Genomic DNA, 22,692 nt, shown 5'->3' on the forward strand with positions numbered 1-22,692 from the left:
ATGCTATGTGGGCTCTTTCTTTTAATATAAATGTTAGGATTTTATGCATGGGTAGGGGGGAAGGAGTTTGGTAAACTAATCTTATGTGACGATACCCACAGAACTTCATGTTTGCCACTATTTTTGCTGTCCTAATATTGATGATACTCTCGTACAAGTGCATTTTGAGTAGAAGCTAATTGTTCTTTTCTAATTAGTAAATTGTGTGATGTGAGATGACTTTGATTTATTTTCACCATTCTATATGCTATAAGTTATTCGCTTTTAAAAATAGCAATTGTGAATCTAAATAATACCTGTTATACTTACTAGAAATGTTTTGATTAGCTATTGATTAGCTATTAATTAGCATGTCAGTAGATTGCAATGAAATGTTAAACTAGATGCTGAACCTACTTACCGTTTTTTAACTTAGCAAATACAGGTTGTTTAATACACAGCACTTCTGCATAAATTATTACTGCAAAGGAAGGCAGCAGCTTGAATCTTGAAAGAAATTTTTCACTTTTAGTTCAGAAATCAAATCCAAGCTAATAGTGCATTCTATTGTTGGAGCTGTGATGAATTAAAATGAATAAAGAGAAAAAGGCACAGAGCTTAAAACAAACCAACTCAGACAACTTTAACCATATAACATGCTGGAAATGCAATCTTGTAATGTGTATAAATAATGCATGTGTTATTATTATGATACCAGGAGAGAAGTTACTCTTTGTGTTCATAATATTTTTATTTAAGAGAAAATTCTTTTTGTTAGTAAAGTGCTGATTAAGGTGATATTGCCATTTCATCAATAGTCTTAAAATGCTGATCATGTTTAATAAAGTCTTGCTACAATGCAAGTTAGAAGATAGACATCAACAACTGTATGTACTGGCTGGTGTATTGATGTCTCTAGTGGTACTTCAAATGGTTTGGGTGGTCTGCCAGATGACCACTCCTGAGACAAAAAATTATTTTTCCTCAATGCTTGAATTGAACAAACAAAGTTCTCATTAAGTCCTTGCTGGGATGAGATTAAAAGTGGGGCTTGCGCTGGAAGTAAAAATGAAGTCATTTCAACGACTTGGACTTCAGACTCTGACTTTTTGTGGAAGTGTTCTACTCTGTATGTATGGAGGAACAGAAGGGGCGCAGAAGAAAGGATTGAGGTTATCTAGAGAGAATTCAGAAAATGGGGTGACTCATTGCCATAACTCTCTGTACCTACAGCAGCAGCGGTGTGCTCAACAGTGGTGGCTGAGTGAAAATACTCTGCATTCTGCCATTGTGGCAGTAGTTGCAGCCTTGCATATGTGTGGGAGAGGAGCAATGCTTTGAAGCTAGTCTTCAGAATGCTGCCTGTGCCGAAGGCAGCCTTAAGAATGGCATCTCTGATTCCAGCCAGTGGTGGCTGCAGTATGTGCCTTTCCAGCACTGTTTTCAACCCTTTCTTAAGGTGAAGCATGGATACAGAGTTATACTGGGAGTGATTATAATCTTGCAGGAATCCTGCTTTAAAGCAGTGCTAAGCTGCGTTGTGGAGGCGTCTCTACATCTGTGAAAGAGTATAATCGTAGGAGGGTTTTTTGTTGCCGAGAGAACCGTGAAAACAAAGCAAGGGTATGACTTCTGTCTGATAGCTGACTAGAGCGTATGCTCTCTTGGTTCTGGAGCTAGCGTTGCTCCTTTGAACTATGTAGACAAGCTGGGGTCTTGACTGCTTTGGCACTGCTCAAAACCAGTGCCGATCTGCTTACGAGTAGTCAGCCCTCTGGGGAAAGCAGTGTGAGTGCAGCAGCACGGGGCACAGGTTACCAAGGTGGACACAAACTGTACAAGCATAATAGCACAGCTGGGATGTAGTTGCACGTCTTGAGTGGGACAGCTCAAGGAAGATAACATTTTCTGCTGTTTCTACATAGTCTTTAAGCATGTTTTTTTTTCCAGAAGAATGCTCTGAATGAAAGTCAGTTTTAAAGTGGAAAATAGGAAAGGACTGTATGTAGAAATGTGTCCAGCTATAGGACTTGAGGTATTGGATGTGACCTGCATAAAACTAAATATTGTGCAATGCCTTTATCCTCTAATAAGAGGGGACCTAGAAATAGAAATACGAATGTTGCTCCTACTTACCATTTGCAGAGAATTCTCCTTTAGTCTAAGTGTTGGACAGTAACAAAAGGAGGTTGTTCCCTTTGGGAATCGAGCCCTTTATGCAAAATGTAGTTCAGCAATTGAGCTAAAGAAGAATATCCATTAGCTACCAGTAATAGCACTTGTATCCTTTTTGCTGGATTCTAGCTACTAAATGGCAAGACATTAAAATGCTACAAAAGCCTGTGTTGAAATGGGACTAGGTACATCATTTAAACATTTAAAACACAGTGGTTCTGAGTGATAAAGAGCTCCTCGAAATTCATATATTAGCTGAAGGCGCTGCTAGCAATTTATAGGCAAAATAGTGATCTTTTGTAGCATATGCATTTTTTTCAGAAAGAACTGCTAATATATCTATGCCTGTCTTCTGTGTTTTGGTTAGCTGTGTTAAAGTGTGTGATAGGACTAACCTGAACCCCTGAGACTCCCATGTGATTTCAGCACAAAGAATGTGGTGTGTGAGAGGGAGCAGGTGACTGGAAGGTGGGTCCCTGAGAAAAGGCACTCAGGAATAGTGAAACGTGTCCTAGAAATGTTTTCTGAAACGCAGAAGCAGTAAGTCAAATGATTGTCTGAAACTTACTTGAGCATAAAAATTCAGGACTTCTACCAACAATACAGATAAATATTTATTATTTTTTTTTAAATTTGGATCACTATTGAAAGTGATAACTATTTTTCTTGCCTGTGTCTTAACAGGCTCCTGAAGCGTCAACTTTTTATCAAACTGGCTTTCTAATGGTTGGATTAGTAAAGCTTTTATGTGTGGCTATGTGTATTGTTGTGCTTAGTTCAAGCTATATAATAACCCTTGATTTGATATTCTTTTTCTGCTTCTCTCTCATGCAAACTACGGGGTGGAGTCCATACAGTTCAGCTCAGTGTCTTGGAGAACGCAGAGAATAAGTTTCTGCCTCAGCATGAGAGACAGAGTGGACTCCTACTGTTGCTGAAAGTACTTAATTCTGTTTTGCTACACTGCTGACTGCCCTGTAGTAACACCCTTGCTGCTGGTGCTGGTATCCTGTGATTCTCTCTGGCAGCTCATTAGACCAAATAATTCTGTTGCATAATAAGTCTTTTGCATTGACTGCCTGATGTATTGCCAAGGCAGGTGTTGTTGAGGAATGCATGAAAGGTTGGTAGGTCTCCAAATTTTTGTCCTTGAGATGTTCTGTTTTGGTTTGTCTTTTGTTTTTTTTATTTATACTCCCATTGAACTGGTAGTGGCTGGCATGCATGGAAGTCCTAGCAACTGTTCCAGGTAGTAGGAAACATCTGATATTTCTAATCCCTTCTCATTATGGAGCAAATGACAGGGTAGACCTTGTTTGTGATGCCTAACCTGGAGCCAAATTCTCTATAGCTGGGAAGTGATTAAATTTCTTTTCTCAAAAATGCTATTTACACTACCTGAAAATGTAGTCTAACAACTGCATTGATGTTTTATTCTAGACTTACAGGTGGACTTTCGTAAGTATCAATGTAAAATCAGTATTGCACAAAACAGCATACGCAACTGTATGTATGTCTATATGCACATAGAAACATTTCATTTAGACACATGTATTAGAGCACCACCAATAGAATAATCACAGACATAAATTCGTGGTGCGGTGCTTTCCCTTAACCACCTGCTGCCAAGTATACTCATGGAGGCAAAGCTGCTGTACATCTGTGTTCTGTCAAACTCTGCTTCTATATTAGAGAAGACACACAAGCAGCTGTGGAAAGAACTGAGCGTTGTAGTACTGTCACTTACAGAAACGCCAATGTAGCCTAAAAGTAAATGGATAAGAAAATGAATCAAGAGCAAGAAGAGTCCAGCCCATTAAAAATGCCATCATTCAGGGGGACTCCTTGTACCTTACGAGTACTTCTGTGATTATGGAAAATACAGATACGTTTGACTTCTTCCCTTACCACAAATCTAGAACCTAAATCCCTCAACTTCTAATTTGTCAGAAAAGATTTTATAGATGTCTGAATGTGATAATGCTGGGAACCTTGATTATAAAGTTACAGTGTTGTTGTCGAAGTAATACTTTTTTCCTAATGCAAATTCTGGGGAATGTGGAGACTGACATTCCTGTGGAGTGTAAGAAACATGGTGAAGAGATAAGCAGCAAGGCGTTCTTGTCCTTTTGGCCACTACAGACACACAGTGACAGTTTGTTGCTCTAATACTAATGCTCCGAGGATTGACTTGCTTGGTTTTGTTGAGCCACAACTCTTCAGTAACCAGAATCTTGTCTAGGGATACAAATGCATCTACTCTAAGCATTTCATTACTCTCATATATTTTACTGTGCAGCCTCCTGTAATCTTTTTTCATTAGGCCACTATCATAATTCTTTAATTACTGGTTTCCTTTATGCCAAGCATGGAGAAAAGCTGCAGCGCTCACTTCAGTGAGATGTTTGTACTAACTAGCTAGTTAAATTCATGCTAGACATTCCCTAAGTCCTATGGGTGAATGTTTCTCCTTCATCTGTACACAGTCTTTACAATACTGTAGGCATTACAATATCACACACAGATTACAGAAAAATACTGATTATCGGACTCTTGTCTAGCTGTCTTGATTTTTCTCATGCTTTCCTTATGCAGATTGCAAAGGTACAGGAATTATCCTCATATCTTTCCAGTCTTTTGTAGTGTTTCTTACAGTTCTGTGGAAATCAGTCAAGAATTTAGTCCTTCTAGCTGATCTGTAATTTGTTCTCAAATCTAATGTGCTGCTTAGTTTACAAAAAACTGTAATAACTGCCAAAGCAACATATGTGAGTGACATGAACAGTATTGTAGTAAGCAGCCAGCTACAGTAGCTTCTTAATTCATCACTCAGTAGGGGGGAGTGATAGTTTAGCATATGGCCAGTCTCTTCAGATGCTGGTTTGTTATTTCAGATATATTTAGGACTATTTAATTCTTCCATTTGGGAAGTAGATTTGGTTTGCAAAGCAATTTCTCTTTGAGCTTTTTTGACCATTATTTGGTGGTGTTCAGATCTCAAAGTTAGAGCTGTGACTGAATTAAAGTGTCTCCTTCTATGCTGTAAGAGAATAGAAAAAATGGAAACATGAATTATTCACTAGGGATTGTAAAGACCTCTTCAGGTACATTAAGGATGGATTGTTGCATAATCTGTGTAATATTTTGCATAACTTATGAATTAGAACTGGAACAGTATTTACAGAGATAAACCTATTGTTTGTTTAGATTTATAGCCAAATAATTACTGAACTGGAACATGGTTTCACTTTATGGTGAGAAAATCTAATGAGTAGTTCAACAATACTATTTGGTTTTTTACTGATTATTAGTAAAGTGTTTTGTATTCAAATTCAATCTTGGAATAAGAACGTGAAAGACTTATGATGTGAAAATATTTTATTCTTCATTACTGGGGTTATTGGACAGAATATATTTATTTGTGAAAGGAGGTACTCTGAACTACTTGAATTTTCATGTGATATACAGAGAATTAGCTGAGCTTTATATAGATACTGTTGTTAATTCATTCTGAATTCCCACTATTACAAAAAAAAAAAAAAATTTGTCCTGCTGACAAAAACAAAAAGTAAGTGTATGCATCTCTTGAGCTTAGTTTCTCCCAGGGATTTTAAGTAACTTGTATAGGAACAGTAGAAAACGAGCAGTTCTAGGTGGTGCTCTTCAGTGGGACTCTTTCTATAACAAAGGTGGTAATTTTACTTAGGTGACTTTCAGTCCGGGCAGTCAGTGACAGTACAGGCATATAGTCATTCCAACTAAACTTTGCTTTATGCACAAAGAAAGCAAGCGAAGATGTGGCTTAGCTAAATGTTTTGTAATTGCTATGGAAATGAAGTGCCTCAAAGCGAGCAACTGTTCTGTGGGAAGACATAAATATTATTTAAACCAAAACAAAATAAACCAAAAAAAACCAACACACCCCCCCCCCCCAAACCAAACCACCACCAACAAAACCACCAAACCCCAAACAACTTCTGAAATCAAAAGAACTTTGCTTTTCATGTTAACAGCCGGGCTGATCAAATAAATCTCTTTACATTTCAAATAGGTTTAAGAGAGCAAGTAGATTAATGTTCTTTACTGGAGCTGTGTTGGCATTAATTCTTACTCTTTCATTTCCTACATTTTCTTGTATTTTGAGCGAGAGAATTGAGACAGATGGACTTCCATAAAAAGCCAGTGTTTCATTAGATTGGCAGGTTCAACTTCCTGCTTTTTCACCTGACGGACTGAACAGTTGGATAGCCCTAACTCTGTAGAGATCCAAGAAAGATTCTGGGGACTTGTGTCATAACTCTGAAATCTACTTGGCCTCTTTCCCAACCCCTGCCAAGAAGTCATCGTTTCCGTAGTCATGTCTTTGGCTACTTCCCTTGTGGAAAAGCATTTGGTGAAGCACTGTGGGTGGCACCTCAAATGCAAAGCCCCCAAGATTCTTAAAACTGAAGCATGCTGAAGAACATGGTCTGTCTCTGTTCTTGCAATTTTCCAAGTAGATGAAGAGGATATCCCTACTGTTTGGAGGTGTCTTTTGTGGGTTTGTTTATTGTTGTTTTGTTGTTTGGTTCTTTTTCCCCCATAGGCTTCACCTTGCAGTTTCTTTGCCTATCTATAGGTTTTTGCAGAACTGGAGGGATGTTGTGCTTTTTTGGTGCTTTGCAGGGTTTCATTTTGCCATTTTCGTCTGCCTAGTATATCAATATTTCACAGCCTTTAATTGTTTTTTTTTCTTTTTAAGGGACTTAATCATTTGCCCCGTGACAATGCATGGATCTGTTTAGAAAAACTATATGAACAGATTTCCAGGAGACACAGATTTTTTTTTTTTATGTAGGAGCCTGAGTTGAAAACAACTGGTATGTGTAATATCCCTGTGGGATAGTGTGACATCATCATTCTATGGGATGTGAAACACTTATTGTGACACTGTCAATTGTGGGACACGAAACCTGTTGTGGCGTCAGTCAACTGTAACATGTATTGTGACTGTATACTTCTGATGCTCCACACTGTATTTTATGTAAGGTGTAGTGTTTGTATTCCCCAGACCTTTGCTACAAGGTGATGATGGTCTCTGGATTGTTTCTCAATAGACCCTACTGCTGTTATTTTTCATGTGAGCATTACGTTTATTTTTGTACTCTTATGCAGATTGTTTTGCCTGCCAGTTTTAATTCTTTTCAATTTAATTTCTTTTATTTTTTAGATACACCACAAATTCTACCCTCCAGGAAGCCCTAGAAAGGTAAAACCCTAAAAATCTGTTCATGCCCTGGGTTTACATGCCAGTGTTTGTTTTGTTTTTATCCTCAACATATTGCTATAAAACTGAGCTTATTACTGGAAAAAAGAGACTGGTATACTGTAAAATCTTTGGAACTGTCTGATCTTTTGAGCACTTGTTTATGTATTGTCTTACATCTTTGTCTTCGCTGCTTTTGAGCTTCTTATAATTCATCTGTTCCTGTAAGAATCTGTGTTGTGGTTGTGCACTTCTTTGGTGTTCCACATCACAGATGTTGCTTTGTTTATGTGAGCAAATAAACAGCAACTCTTCACGTGAAATCACGTGAAAGGCATTGTCGTTTAAGATTGCTAATTTACACATCTTCGATGTGGTAAGAACTTCTTGACCAAAGGCCACTTGCTACAGAATTAACAAACAAAAATCCTTTGTCAGTCGAGCTGTGCTCACTTGTAGTTGAAAGCAATTTCATTCAATGCCCTTGGTTAGAGAATACCAGGTACTTAGAGCTTAGTGTTTGGCTATGTCCTCATCAGTTGGATATTCAACTACTTATCACTTAAATAAGAAATTGAGATATGCTGTACTCTACCTGTATTAGCAGTGTACTGTGAATTAATTATTATCCCCTTTCCCTCTAAAATACCACTTGAAAAGCTGCCTGAGAAATTTATAGTCTTCAAATGTTACTAATTGGTGTACAACTTCTTCCTAATTGCCTTGTTTTAGTCCAGTGTTTAGCCCAGTAGTCTTACTCTAACCTGACATAAGAGAAAAAGGTGAACAAAATAACCAGATTCTAGGAAGTTTTGGACTGGAATTTGTCTGCTATTTCTCTCACTTTCTTTTCCTTCACCTGTTCTCTTTTTTTTTTCTCTTGTCTGGGTAACATTATCTTGAATATAGTCATTGGCGAATTACAAGGCAGGATGTGGTTGTACAGAGAATTAATAATTTCGAGTTAAGTTTCTCCGGTTTTGTACTGCAACAGGACAGAAGTTGTTCCCCAGGTTGTCGCTATCACCTTTGGAAGCAAACGTGAGCACCGGGGATGCTGGAGTCAGATGTTTAAAGACCTGTAGTATCATCTAATCGGACAGCTACACAGGCTGTGTATCTCAGCTTTGTCTTTATTCCCCTGAGGTGTGGAAATTCAACTCTTTTTAGAAATAAAGAGCTGCTTAATAGAACAAATGCCTTTTATTGTTTAATTATCATATATTTCTCTTTCCATAAAAACATTTGGCAGAACTGTCTCACACTTAAGTTTCAGATTTGCAGGATCTTGTGACATGTTTAAAGTATCTAATAATGTAAAAAAATTCAATGGACAAGTCTGTCACCCGATTTTCCATGCTATGTTTTTGGTTTGTGTTTTAAATACCAAGGTTTAGTAGTGCTCTGAATTTTGCTGTTACAAGCATTGTATGTTGCCATCAAAGCTACTGTGATTCAGCTGAGAAGGAGAAAGTGTGGTCCTAAATCTGCTATCATCTTGGTAGAAAAGAAACGCTTCTGATCATACTTGCTTTCGAATTGTTCAGGTGGCTGAACTAAGCTCTCACATTGACATTGTGACCAGTGACTGAGGACACGAACTGGTACAGGAGTCTTTTGGCAATGCTATTGGAACTTTAAAAGTGTAATGAATTTAAATAAGGCAGAAAATCTTCACTGAACTGGGTAAGAATAAGAAGGGGGTAGGGGAGTAAATGACTGAAGCTGGCACTACCTGCCTTTAATACCTTTCCATGTTCAATTTGGGACATCTTCAGATGCCCTCTGCCGAGCTTAACACGTTTAATAGAAGCATGACTCTTGCTTTTAATCTTCTTGAGACTTGGGAACCTTTGAGTGCTCTGGTAATCTGTTGCCCATGAGTCAGGAGGGAAAAAGGGAGGGAGGGAACAAAGAGGAAAACATGCTCCTAATTGTTTCATTCTATGGATCAAAGCTTTTGAACTGAGGAAACTGAGTTCAGCTGTTAATTTTGAACCTGCTGTAGTGCTATGTATTCAAGTTGCACTGCTGCTTCCCTGTTGCATTGTGCTCCTACCCAACCTGACATCTCTCAAGTGGCTGTGAAATTGAACCCTGCGTTGCTTATGGTGAGGGGTAGAAAGAAGGAACAGTGGTATTTTCCAGGAAACAGCAAGAATTGTTCCTGCTCAGCAGGCAGTTCTCTTCTTGCCCTTCCTGCTTATCCCCTCTGAGCATTGAACAGTGGTGATAACTGACTATAACTATCTGTAATAGGAATGACCAAGCTATACTGACCAATGATGACCATTTTCCTTTTTACACCTTGTACCCCACGCTCTGTCACCATGCATGAGGCCTGTGTGTTTGGTGCCATCTGAGCTCTGAACAAAAATTCAGTTCCTATTTTTGTTCCCTTAAATGCTTAGAGTGTAGTAGATGAAATTACACCAATGTGTGAGTTATTGTACGTCTTTATAGCTGTGGCAAATATGTTTTCCTTTAGATGCCACTGCAATAGTTTACACTAACAAACTAGTTTTAATATGTTTATGATGAAAGAAAAAGTGGAATATAAAAACATTATAAATAAGGTGAAGCTTAAACATATATGAAGAATCCAAGAAATTGTGAAATGAGCCAAACCCACTTTATTTCTTTATATTGTATGTTTTTTAAACTGACAATCCTTGTCTGAAAATGTAATTACTTTCTCTTCTGCTTGATGTTAAGGATGTTCTTTTTTTATTGTTGTTCAGAAGGTTATTTCTTACTGTTATAGCTTTAACTTGTCATGACTCAATCCAAATTCCAACATTTTACTTATTTCAAGAGCTTTGAACAGGCTGATGTTTGAGATGAAAGCTTTTTTCATTACTTAGATTACATATTTGTGTGGGATGAGAATCAGATGGCAGCACTTTAGAAATGTAGTTCACTACTTCAATCTTTTGTGCCAGTTATCTGGCTGGTCAGGACTTTGATAAAAAGGCTTGGAAATTAGAGTTGGCATCTGTAGGCCTTTTTGTTTAAAGCTAAATTGAGTTAATAGCAATAGCCAGAAGTAAGGGCTGGGAAAAAACCCCAAACTCTGGGCTGAGACTCTTGTCGGTTGGAAGACAATGGTATGGCACTCAGGCAGTAACGCACAACATGGTAAGCGCAAAGTTGCTGGAGGATTAATGGTCCCTACAGAAATCATGTAGAATGATTAAGCTCTGTTAACTGCATCTGTTAAATGGTGTTTGCTGATTCAGGTATATGCAATGCTGGATCCTGGAATTACAAGAGTTGCAAAACTTTTTTAACCTTGCACCTAGCAGATGCTGTTGGAGTGTTGAGGATCCTGTTGATCTCTCTGTGCAGGAGGTTGTGGCATGAAAAAAGCCCACCCCAAGCAAAATAATTTTCAGGAAAATACATTGCCTTTGAAAATGTAGTATTTGGCTGTTACATTTTTGCAACATAATGTCTTACAGCTAGGATTTGTGCCTGGGAAATAGCTGGTCCCTCCTCCAGAATTTGATCTCCAAATGAGAATGATTTTTCTTCTTATTGTCAACCAATGGAGGGGGAAAAAAAAATCAGAGCATTAGCTTTGGTTCTTCAGATGATATGTAAAACTGCTTCTAGTAGTGAGCACTTCATATTGACCTTCTAGCTGTGCTCATGCTTAGCCTTGATGTGCATCACGATACGCATCTTCTGAGCTCCCGTATGAAGATGAAAATATAATGTAACTGCATAGCAAATGGATGAGCGTCAAGTTAACTCAGTCTTGTTTTCTGCCCTTTGTTTGCTTATGCTTATTAAAAATCCCAGGAGGTTATTTTTAACACAGAGGAAGTTCACATATTTCTATACTTAAAAGCTACAACAAAAATAGAAGAAACCTTTCTTTTATAAATCTTAAAGCACTGTGCAGAGCACTGTAACCAGAAGACAACAGTGCTACATAGTACAGGCAATGTTAAGGATTTTGGTTTAAACATCTGAGCCTCACTTGATGTAAAAAGGACAATTTACATATACATTTTACAAAATTGCATGTAAAACAGACATGTGTGAGAATCGGGACAGGTGAAGTAATTTAGATGCAATGTGCTAGGTGGTAGAGCAGGAGAATGTTCCACAATATTTTTCTTTTAAAAGCATACCATAACTGGGATTTCCAATCTAAGTTTTGTCTGCTGTGTAAATGTAAAAACTCATAATCATGTTGGAGAAGTAAGCTTTTTCCCCCCCTTATTCTGGAGTACAAACCAGACAGCTAGTACAGCTATTTTTGGCAGTCAAATATTGCTTTAGCTAGAAACCTGTTGTACACCATTCCTTTTAGAACATTTTCATAAATACATAAATCACAATAATGGTTCTTGGTAAGACAAGTTATTCTTTCCAGTTTTAGTTAGATTTGTTGCGTCTTATTCCCTGTAAACAGACAATAAAATAATAAATAGAAAGAAATATTACAAAGCCCCTTGGTAATTAAGTACCACAGAAATGGTAATAGTGGATATCAGTAACCAGTTAAATCCTAATTTCTTGCAGTATCAGTGACCTATGTGTTTTGGGGTTTTATACTTATTCTTTTTTTTTAAGTTAACTCATTTCAATTGGTTGATACTTTACTGACAATATAAGAATAAAAAACCCTATCTCTTGCTTAGGTGGACTTCAGCCTGGGTGTATTCCTGTAAGTGTTTTTTTTTCCTTCCTCAGTAGAAACAACAACAACAAAAAAAACAACAAAAACCCAAAACCAAACAAAAACCCCCAGTAACAGAGTTTTAGGTTTAGTTGTTAATATTTTCTGCCTTTCTCTCAAACAGTTCACAATTTTTTGAATTTTTCTCCTCTAATTACAAGAAAAGTTTTTATTTCTTAATACAGCAATTTTATATGCAAAGTGCGGGGAAGGAGGTTTAGGGTCCAACATCATATTTTCCTGGCTTCCGAAGTAACAGGCCAAAGCGATGCCTTGGCAGAAGGTGACAAGGCTTCTGGGCTTATCTCCAAACTTCCATTATGTGATTGCTTTGTTGTATCTGGACAGCACCTGTGGGAGGAGGGGTGATAAATGAAACCTCATTTCAAGCAATGGCTACTCACAGAAACAATCAGCTGAGAACAAGGAAAACTCCTGGACTCAAGCAACCCTTATCTTTTTAGCAACATCAAGAAATTACCCAAAAGATGGAGTAAAGAAAAGTAGTGAAATAAGCCTGAAGTTTCTGGGGTGCCAGTTATTTTGAAGCAGTCTGCTTAAGAAACGGTGATGACTTTGTACTTCTTGTGTATAGAAACTACCATGTTTTCTAACATCCTGCCAGAAGCAAAACTGCCAGAAGCAAAACTGCCCGACTTCCTCAGAGCAGGAGACGGAAAGTCTTTTGCCAAAGCAGAGAGAAGAAGCTGTTGTGATGGGAGGTGTAACTTTCATTGGAAATTTTTTTTTTTTTAGTCAAGTCAAAATTGTGAAAGAATTTAATCCCTTCCTACTGTCCCTCAAGACAAAGGTGAGGACAGGACAAGAGGTAACGGGCACAAACCTGAACATAGGAAGTTCCATCTAAATGTATCATTATGAATATGGAATCATTATGTAAATGGGAGCTATATCAGTGCTTAGTGTTACATACACGCATGTACTTCAGACCGTTTTACTTCTCTGGACACGTGCTAATAATAACGATGTCTCCATGAAGCATTTACGACATGCCCGGGAGTTTAATAATCAGAAGGATTTAATCAGTTCACTTGGTCAGCCATTAAGACTTTGGAAATGGGCTTCTTAAGTATACCATTTCTAGCTAATGGTCATTTGGACCCACATGTCGTGGTAATGAAAGTTAAACTGCTTTTTTGGCTATCAAAATTATATAAAAAGAAACTGAAATTTGCTCTGAAGAACAAGACCACATGCAGATAGCAAAATGTGTACCTTATTAATGCAGCATATGGAAAGCTGTTCCTGCTAATGCCTCCTGTTATCAGAACAAGTATTGCTGTTATTGCTGCAAACTCTTGTGGTCCTTCTTGCAGCAAGAAGAGGCTCTAAGTGTTGCTATATAAATAATGTGAAAATGGTATGTGGATAATGTGTAAGGATTTGTCTGGAGAAAAAGCCAGAGGGCATGACTGCTGAGCTGGAAAGATTATCGTTGAGCAGGAAAGCTAGTTCATGTGGCACAGCAAAATATCAAGAAAGTGGGATTATTTTTCATTCCGGTAATGATCCCTTGGATTTATCTTGGGGGCTTAACTAGTGAGCTAAGTGAAAAGTAATACTAAAATAAATTGTCTTAAGGTCAAAGTCAGAGTCTTCAGTCTTTTCTTGCTGTCACTTCTCCTGTTTAGAATAGGAATGTATATTTAAGCTAAACTTTTTACTGAAATTTTCATTTGACATATCTACCTTTTTTTTATGAGATCAAAGCTACTTTTGAGGGCCTCCTTCTCTTGAGAATTTTCAGATTAATGATAATGCAGCTCAAAAACAGTGAACAGAAACACAAGAAATGGGGAAACAAATTTAAGAACTTAGTTCATCATTGTTACAGTAAAAACGATATCTATAGTTCTCCATTAATGCTCTGTGGCATTTCAGTTGTTGATGGATGGAAAAAGAGCCTTTCTCTTGAAGATGTTTTCATGGATATAATTCACTTATTTTGAGCATGAAGACCTTCATGCTGATTTCCCATATTTAAAGTTTTAGAAAAGCAGTGTTTGCTTTGAGGAAATTATATCTGAAATTGAAAGTTGACCAAGTGTGTTTTTTTTTTTTAACTTGTAAAGCTAAACATCCTTAGAGAAGGATGCCATTTATAATAGCAGTGAAAAGTTGAGCACACCAATTTGAATTAACAAGGAAAGACTGGGCAGCCCTGAAGCCTAACAGTTTAACTGTTTTGGCTTTGCAAACTCAATCTATGCTGGTGGTGTTGAAACCAATGCCAGTGTTTTTATTTATGCCATCATATGCATTACTTGCACCTGTGAAGTACAGGTTTTTAACAGTGTTGACTAGAAAGCTGCAAATTATACTCACACTTGCTCTAGATGCCCTTGTGACTTTCACCTACTGTGGAAAATGATACTAGATGTGATGCAAAACTGCTATTGGGAGGCCAGAGGAGCAGATACTTTCAGAATATTCCATGTTTGAATCTCATTTGGTGCAGGCAATCATGCTTATGTTAAGAGATCTCTGTATAGAAACAAGATGGTGGAAAGCCCTTGGTGGCGGGGGAAGCCAAGGATCCTAAGATGATGAGAAGGAAAGAGTCTTTCAGCTTCTAGCTTGCATCTCCAATCAGTTATTGGGAGCTAGTGGTTGTTGTGCTCTTTCTGTCATATGATTCTTTAGCACACCTTTGACTTCCACTATCACATTGAAGGGCTTGGATGATGCATGTTATCCGCATGTTGACTTTTCTTTTTTTTTTGCACCTTGGAAAAGCTTCTGTTCTTCCATCAGAATATCTTAGACCAGTGCAATGGCTGGGACTGCTAATGAGAGCCTGAAGAGAGCGGGTATAACTGCAAGCTCAAGAACGACATCTGGATGAACAAGAAAACCTCCTCCTAATGAAAACAGGAACAAAAAAAGGGCTGTGTTTGACTAGGCATCAAAAGCCACCTCATAGGGGGCTGACAATGCTGCAAATGGTGTGCAATTAAACAAACGTGCTGGAGAAATATATGGCCTAAAGAACGTACCCGATGTTGCCAAATGCAGCCAAGTTCTCACTGGAAGAGTGCTTCTGTTTTTTTCAGGACTGGCACTGCAGAAAATTCCCAAGAGAGCTTCATGTGCGTATCCCTTGGATAATTGGTGGGCACTGAAGGGTAGTTGAGTAAACATTTTGTGCAGTAAAGTAAGATACACTTTAGAGTGCTAAGGAAAAGAATATGTTTGGTTGAATAAGATTGTAACAGTGGGCTGGTATTTGAGAAAATAGACAGTGCTTTTAAGTGGAAACTCCTGACCAGAAGGGCTTTCCCCTTAATATCTCTTTGTTCCTTGGTAGCTGCGTCCTTTTCTATATCTACTAAGTGTCTAGTTACCTGGCATTTGCAGCAGAAGTAGTCAAGTTTTCTTTAACCCTGAAAACCTTTTGGAACTGGAGGTAATTATCCCTCAATAGGACAGTGAATTGGCAATGGGATTTGTAAAAACTGGTTCTAATGATCTCTTCCTACCTCAAATTTTGGATAGGGAGCTGTACCCTTTCAGGTATTTCTAAAAGGCATGCTGGAATCTTTTCAGAGTCTGCAGATAGTCTGGAGTCCCAGCGGTGAGGTTTCTGGATGTATAAACCAGTAAATGCATCAATATTACTCGATGTCAGTTTTGATCACTGCCACTTAAATAATACAATATGATGAAGGGTGCTTTTTAAATAAACTCTATCCTCTTCATCCTACTCTCTTGCAGTGATCTGAATTATAACTACTGGACTTCTTGACTCAGGGAATGTACTTTTTTTTTTAAATTCTGTCATCATTTACGAGGTTGTTTGAAACCTGTGGTGCTCATTTATATTACTTTTATTCTATCTCTGTTTTGGAATTACTGTATTTTTCATGGTTTTAACATTATAGATTAATCCGAAATGAAAAATAGCCCAAACAATTACAAAGAGCTGTTCAGCAGCAACAGGGGTTATTTGTGGCATGTAGATAACGAGAGGAAATTTAATGTGGAGCCCCTTTTCCCCCAGGGACCTTCCTCTGCAACCTCATGCTGTATGGTTTCTATTCCTGAATATCTCTTCAACTCTGTATTCAGCAACTTATTGGAATACTGGAAAGGGAGCATTTCCGGAAGAGGGCAGGTTGTACATTAAAAGTGCAGCACAGGTAAACTTCTCCTTTCCAACAGCTTGGCAAAACTATTGCATTCAGTGACCCTTTCAGTTGTATAAGTCATGTCATAGCAGCAACATTTATAAGATGTGAATCATTACAAATTGTTCTGTTGTGCTCTAGACAGCCTGGTTCATGGCTTCAGAAAGACAAAGTTATTTTCCTTTTCTGCTGCTTACGTCGCAGTACTGCTGTAAAATTGCAGATGTGGAACTCTAGGCCTTAAGTGCACATTAAGTATTGCTTTGCATATGTAAGCTTTATATGCCATAACGACGAAGTACATCTTGCGTTTTAGCTATTTAAATGGTGGCTTCTTTCTCCTACTCACCTTCCCACTGATGAGAGGAATAGGAAAATATACTTGGGATAAAGAGAACGCTTTGTTTATAGTCATCTTTTACTGACTTTTTTCCTTTAAATTTTTGTATCCTTCCAAACACAAAGAGCCCTTCCTGTTTTGTTTCCTTATGACTTCCTAATTTAAAAAACTTAAAATTAACATTTAATTGGCAAGAAAATGAATTTCTTGCCAATTAAAATACAGTTGGGTGGTGAAAACGAAAGAAAAGACTTCCTCCAGAATGGTTCATTTCAATCTGGTATAAAAGTAAAATTAAGCTACTCACAAATTTCAGGGTCTTGAATATAAAGTATGAGAAAATCTCTTGCATTGAAGTAAAATACTGTATTTTTCTGAGTGTAACTCTTATAGAGAATGAGGATCTTGTGGATTTCTAGAATTTAGTTGACTTTCTTGGAGACATTTTCTTGGTTCTCTTTTTGTTTGCTTTTCCTCCTATCAATAATCTTGAACTGCGTTGAATTGGAGTTTTTGGAGTCTGCAACTAGCATGAAGCTGGAAGTTTGATACTTTTAATACCTTCTGCTATATCTGCTTGTGTCTTGTATTTAATGCCAAGTGTTGTTTCCTGCTGCCATAGCATCAATTATGAGACTTCATGAATTAATTACTTAATTACAAAGCTTTTTCTTCTCATTTTGTGAGAAGCAGAAAATCTCCCTTTCTTTCAAAGCTATCCTAATTTAATAACAACGCAGAAACTCACGTTGTTCCTTGGCTAAAATTGAAAATCCATATTCTGCATGACAGATCAGACTTGTGATTACAGAAACTGGACAAGAATACACTCTTGTGCATGCCTGCCCCGGTACTTCACTGATTTTTTTTATTTTATTTTTTGGGGGGCCTTTTGCCTTAGCCTGAGCTTAAAGAAAAGGCATTTTTAGCTGGTGCTTATCTGTGTGTTGTGTTTGTTTTTTTTTTTTATTTGTACATTTTAATAGAGAATCTTTCATGTAGTTCCAGGTTTGAAAAGATTCTTGGAAATTCTATAGACATAGAAAAATCAAATTTACGGGTGGTATGTGTTTTAAATCTTCATAATGTATTTTAGGTATAAAGCTTAATATTATTATGGTGTTATAAATCAACAGATTGTAAAAAGAAACTCTCAATTTTGATTCAGTTCTGTTGAAGCAAATATTTGACAGACGTTTATAGATGAAGGTTGTTCCTTTTGAGCTGTATGTAAATTGCTTTCATAATTGCAAGTGGAAGTGAACGCTTTTAATCGATAGGCATTGACCTCGGGCAGCTGAAAATGATTCTGATGAATTTTGTTCTTAAATCGCTGTTTTTTGTAAAGAAAAATCTTTCTGGTAGATACAGTACATATTGTCATGTTGGGAAGGGATGAAACTCTAAAGTGCTTAAACTGCTTACAAGAGATTTTAAATTTAAAAAAAAAAAAAAACACACCAAAGCAAAAAACAGTTGTTGCTATTAGATGATGAAAGTCTCTGAGACACTTCAATTATCGGCACAGTGATAGAGAGAAAATAAATATAACAGTATCTCTCTATTACTGTATGAAAGGATTTAATGCATTTTCGTGTTTGACCTCTTACATGCGCTCTCCTATCTAGTCTCCCCTGCCTCTAGATTTCTCTCATTAGAAGATATGCGGATGGGAATAAATTGACAGATAATGTAATCACGGCCAGCATACAGTGTTGAATGTAAATAGGATATAACTTCATGTTTGGTGCTCTGTGAAATAATTATGGCCATCGTTTCACCTGCTTTGTATGTGCTCTAGCTGGGGAAAAAAACTACTGCTTTTGTTGTTGGAGAACTATAAAAAAAACCCCAAAAACAAACAAAACCCCGCCCTGAAAACCCAAACAAACCCCCAAACCAATCATTTGTTTGCCATGAGAATAGCTTTATTTTTCAATTCTTTCTCCTTCCTAAAACATGGAGTGGGAGAAAGACATTGTATGAGAGAGAGGAGTGGGAACACCTCCCTATTTTTCCCCTCTGCCCCCAAATATTTTTTTTCTTGGGGATATTTTTGACAGAACTGAAAAAATTTCAAGGGAAATTTCCCCTCAGTAGGGGAAAAAAATTCTAATTTGATAGGTTATATAAACTGATTAAGCTCAGGACTATATTGTAATACAGTTGTTTGTATGCAAATATACACAGATTTATACAGATAATGTTACAGTAACTGTTACAGTATGGACTAGATCTCACCTGGCTATCAAATTTGGGGGTTTTCTTTAAAAGGCACGTGGGCAGATGACTGTTAAACCCAAACATCATCTCCTGTACACGTTTAAGGTACTGTTGGGCATAATAGTGATGAGACTAGAAATAACTTTTGTTTTTATATTTCTCAGTGAAAAATTTAAGTTTGAATGTCACGCATTTTTCAGTCGGTACTATGACTTAGTGTTTTTCTTGCACTTTTAAAATGGTGTTTACAGTGGGTACACATGATATCGTGGTTTAAAATAAAGGTAAGAGATGAAGAAATTGCCACCTGGCCAAAGTGCCATGAAGAACATTTTTCTCCCTAATTAGAGAGAAAAGCTGCTAGATACTCTTACTGTGTTATGCTCCAAATGTGGTCCCAAAGCAGAGTTGCTCCAACATAACTTTTTTTTCCCTGTGTTTAAAAACCCCAGCTTTTCTTACTGCTGCTGCAATATCACCAGTAAAATTCAGATGAGTGTCTGGCTTAAAAAAACTTGCAGCCTGGGGCCTTAGAATCCCAGCTAAATTTGGGTTGTTCAGCACTTACTAGATCAGTGAATTTGTAGGGTTGTGAATAATCTGTTGTGAAGGCATGTACCATTTTCCTGGCTTGTGAAGCTACTTTTTTTTTTCCTGTGATTGTCAAAAGAAGCATTATTCTGGGGAATGGAGAGGCTGCACATGCACCTGTGTATAGACTTTCTTCATCTGTCTCTTACCTTCCATTGTCTCACATTTATGTCTTAACGGGGTTGGTGTTAGGCTGGATCTAATGTACCACTAACCACGGAGGTGTGCTGTTCTGGGGCACTGTTGTCTGATAACCAAACTGGTGAACCCCTGTAATGATATGAGACCTGACCAGCTGGCCTGATGGCTCACTGTGAAGGAAGCACCCTGGAAAGGTGACACACACCTGTCCCTGGACATGGTGCTGCCACACAGCCTGGTGGAAACCAGCCCTGGGAAAGGCAGGCCCCCTTGGCTGGTTTGCATCCTCTCGTATCCTCAATGTACGCATAGGAAGACACTGTGTGCTGGGAAGCACCTTGTGCTGACAGGCAAACTTCTGCCTGCCATGGTTTCTGACGTAAATGGAGCTTGACGTACATAGTCTGAAATATTGCTTTTTACGGTGGGCCTTCTTTGCCCCATGTCATGGTCCTATGAAATTTTTCCAAAACCGGCTGCTCTCGCTCCCATCCTTCCTCTACACGATTTTACTGACAACAATATGCATGCTTAGTATAAAACCTGCTATCTTAGTTTAGTAAACTATTCTGTTTTTCTAAGTTTAAACTTAAAAGAACCTCTATAAATAATAGGGAAAAATAGTCTTGCAAAATACGAAAGGAGTGAAATCAAAATCAGAATCTATCATGAAGTATCTCATAACGGGTAAACAGGAATTCATAGAGCTTGGATATAAAGTATGTTCTCTTTGTGTAACTATTTTCAAACACAGTTGGCAGAGAATTAACTTTGTACTGGCTAACAAATTTTGCAGGATTTCTGTGGTATGACTCGTTGTTCCTTACCAAATTTTTGGTTTGGTATCCCCTTGTTAATGAAATGGAATTCTTACAAACTTCAGTTGCTGAGGGATGTTTCAAGGCATTTCTCCCCTTGAAGGGAGCGAGGGAAGGAATTTAATCTCTTTGCTTTCTCTCTCCCTCAGAGTATTTCCCAGCACTCTGGGCTTCACTCCCAGACTCTCTTCAGTTCTATCCTCTAGAGATATGTTTGTCCTCAAGGCTCCTAAATTCAGTTAGCTAACATATGTTAAAGTGATTGTGAAGACACGAAAGCTTGGGTTTGATTCATGTTAGTATCTTATGTTCAGCCCTGGACTTCAATAGAAAAATTAATTTTAACTTGTTAACCTGAGTTAAAACCTGGGTTGCCTTGCCTTTGCTTCTTATTCTATTCTCAGCCTTTCTAAGATCAGAATAAATCTTTTTTCAATGTAGATATTTGTCCTCCTGAAGGAGTTGTTATAACTTCTTTCCTGATAACACAGGAGAGTTTGCAACTCTCTATTGAGTGTTTAATCAGAAGGCATTTTTTTCTTGTGGCTTTAGTTGACTTCTACTCTAGAATATTGGTCCAGGTCTGAATTGATGATACACCTCCATTTAAAAGGAGGAGGGAGATGAAGGAGGACAATGCTACCCTATAGCGTGTGATTGATTTTTTTTTTTTTTTTTTTTTTAGGACCCAAAAAATCTTCAGGTTGGTAGTTGAGTCTATAGTGTACTGTGCCAGGCATAGTTACTAAGTGGTAACCACCACCCTATTCTCATAATCTTAGTCTGAAGATAAGTGGGTTTTGGGTTGTTTTTATGTTGCCATGGGATGATGGCCCTCTACACACATGTGCTTTTGCAAACAAGAGCAGATTGGTAAATAGGCTGTTAGAAACCTACTATAAGTTAATGAAGTCAGTAATGGAAGTATTTGACTCATCATTTTTTAAACTGGTATTTAGCTCAAATTATGGAATTTGAAAATGAATCAAGACTGACGTCAAAACTATTTTTTTTCCTTAGCTTTTAATGTCTTCCCAAAATGATTCCTTTCACGTTCGAAAGGAAAATATACATTGCACTTGAAAGGGGTATGACTTTTAGTTGGTTTTAATTTTGTTAGAGAAAGAGGATTAGAGTTAATTTGTCTTCTACCCTCTCAGCACAAATTCCATTCCTGTCTAGGTAATACTTGATTAACCTTGAATTTTGGCTTATCATAGCATAGAACATTGCTTGAGGTGCAAGAGGAAGTACTAAGCAGTCCATCTGCAAAGTGACCTTACAGTAAACATTGAATGCCACAAGCTTTTGTTAAATGAAGCTTGTGGATTTCTACACATATAAAGAGCAAACTGGCTTTTTGTCTGCCCTGCTTTCTCCACGCTCTTAGTCCTTTAGTTAGACTTTGGAGTAGTTTGCCTGTTTGGATTTTGATGTTGTTTTGGTAAAGCAAGTAACTGTCATAGCTGTTCTTTTTTAAAACCTGTCGCACACAGTTACAAAACAGGTTACCAATAACAAGTTGCATACCTCTTGCTTCTTGCATGCAAGTCACTCTCATTTATAAATAGAACTGTTCTGATAGACAGAACTTGGCCTATCCTCTTGTCCTCTTATGCGAGTTATTTTGATTTAAAAATAGAACTGTCCTAGAACTGATACGTATCAACGAGGTTGTGAAAGTTCACTTCTAGATGCTACTGTAATGAAGCAGTAAGTTACAGGGTGCTTTGTGCATGTTCTCATCAATAATCTAAAGATTTTAAAATACAGTATTTCCAAGGAGCTACGCGATTGCAAAGTGTTACGCTCCTGCTTGTTGTTCCTTTGCTGTAGCTTATCAAAATGTACCCAAAATCTACATGTGCGCTTCAACAAAGAAATACCTGTTGAGGGCATTATAAAAAAGAAAATGCTTCTGTGAGGAAGGACTATCTAGACATTAGATAGTAATTATAATTTGTAATCTATTGAACTGCTGCTTTGATCATAGCAGTGTTGCAGCACGTTTTAAGCATAGATAGTTTTTGAATGCAAACACTTCCTTAGCATATTTTAAGGCAATTCTGCATTGGCATTGCTCTGTCTTAATTTTGTTTGCTTTTTGAACTTGGAGCTCACTTCTAAAAGTTTAAATCTTCCTTGATTTCTATTGTTTTTCAAAAAATCATTATTTTTGTAATCTGGTTTTGTGCTCTTGGCAGCACTTTAATATGCATAAGATTCTTTTCTTGGCTGTTTGAAAATGTTAATTTTTTCAGGCAGTCTTGTTTGGCTTTTCTCCTTCCACTTCAGTTACCTTAGGCATTTAAATACACAGAATTACACTGAGTATGCTAAAA

General features: G+C 37.5%; 1 protein-coding gene across 1 annotated transcript in view; it reads left to right on the forward strand.

Moving 5' to 3' along the window:
* The window catches only part of ANK3 (ankyrin 3), a 381,272-nt gene that overhangs the window by 41,793 nt on the left and 316,787 nt on the right, over positions 1–22,692 (forward strand). Inside the window, exon 2 of the mRNA XM_074592967.1 lies at positions 7,364–7,402. Within this exon, the coding sequence (XP_074449068.1) occupies positions 7,364–7,402 (39 nt within the window). The remainder of the gene's footprint in view (positions 1–7,363; positions 7,403–22,692) is intronic.

The sequence above is a fragment of the Larus michahellis genome, chromosome 6, assembly GCF_964199755.1.
Source record: "Larus michahellis chromosome 6, bLarMic1.1, whole genome shotgun sequence".
In the NCBI taxonomy this organism is placed as follows: domain Eukaryota; kingdom Metazoa; phylum Chordata; class Aves; order Charadriiformes; family Laridae; genus Larus; species Larus michahellis.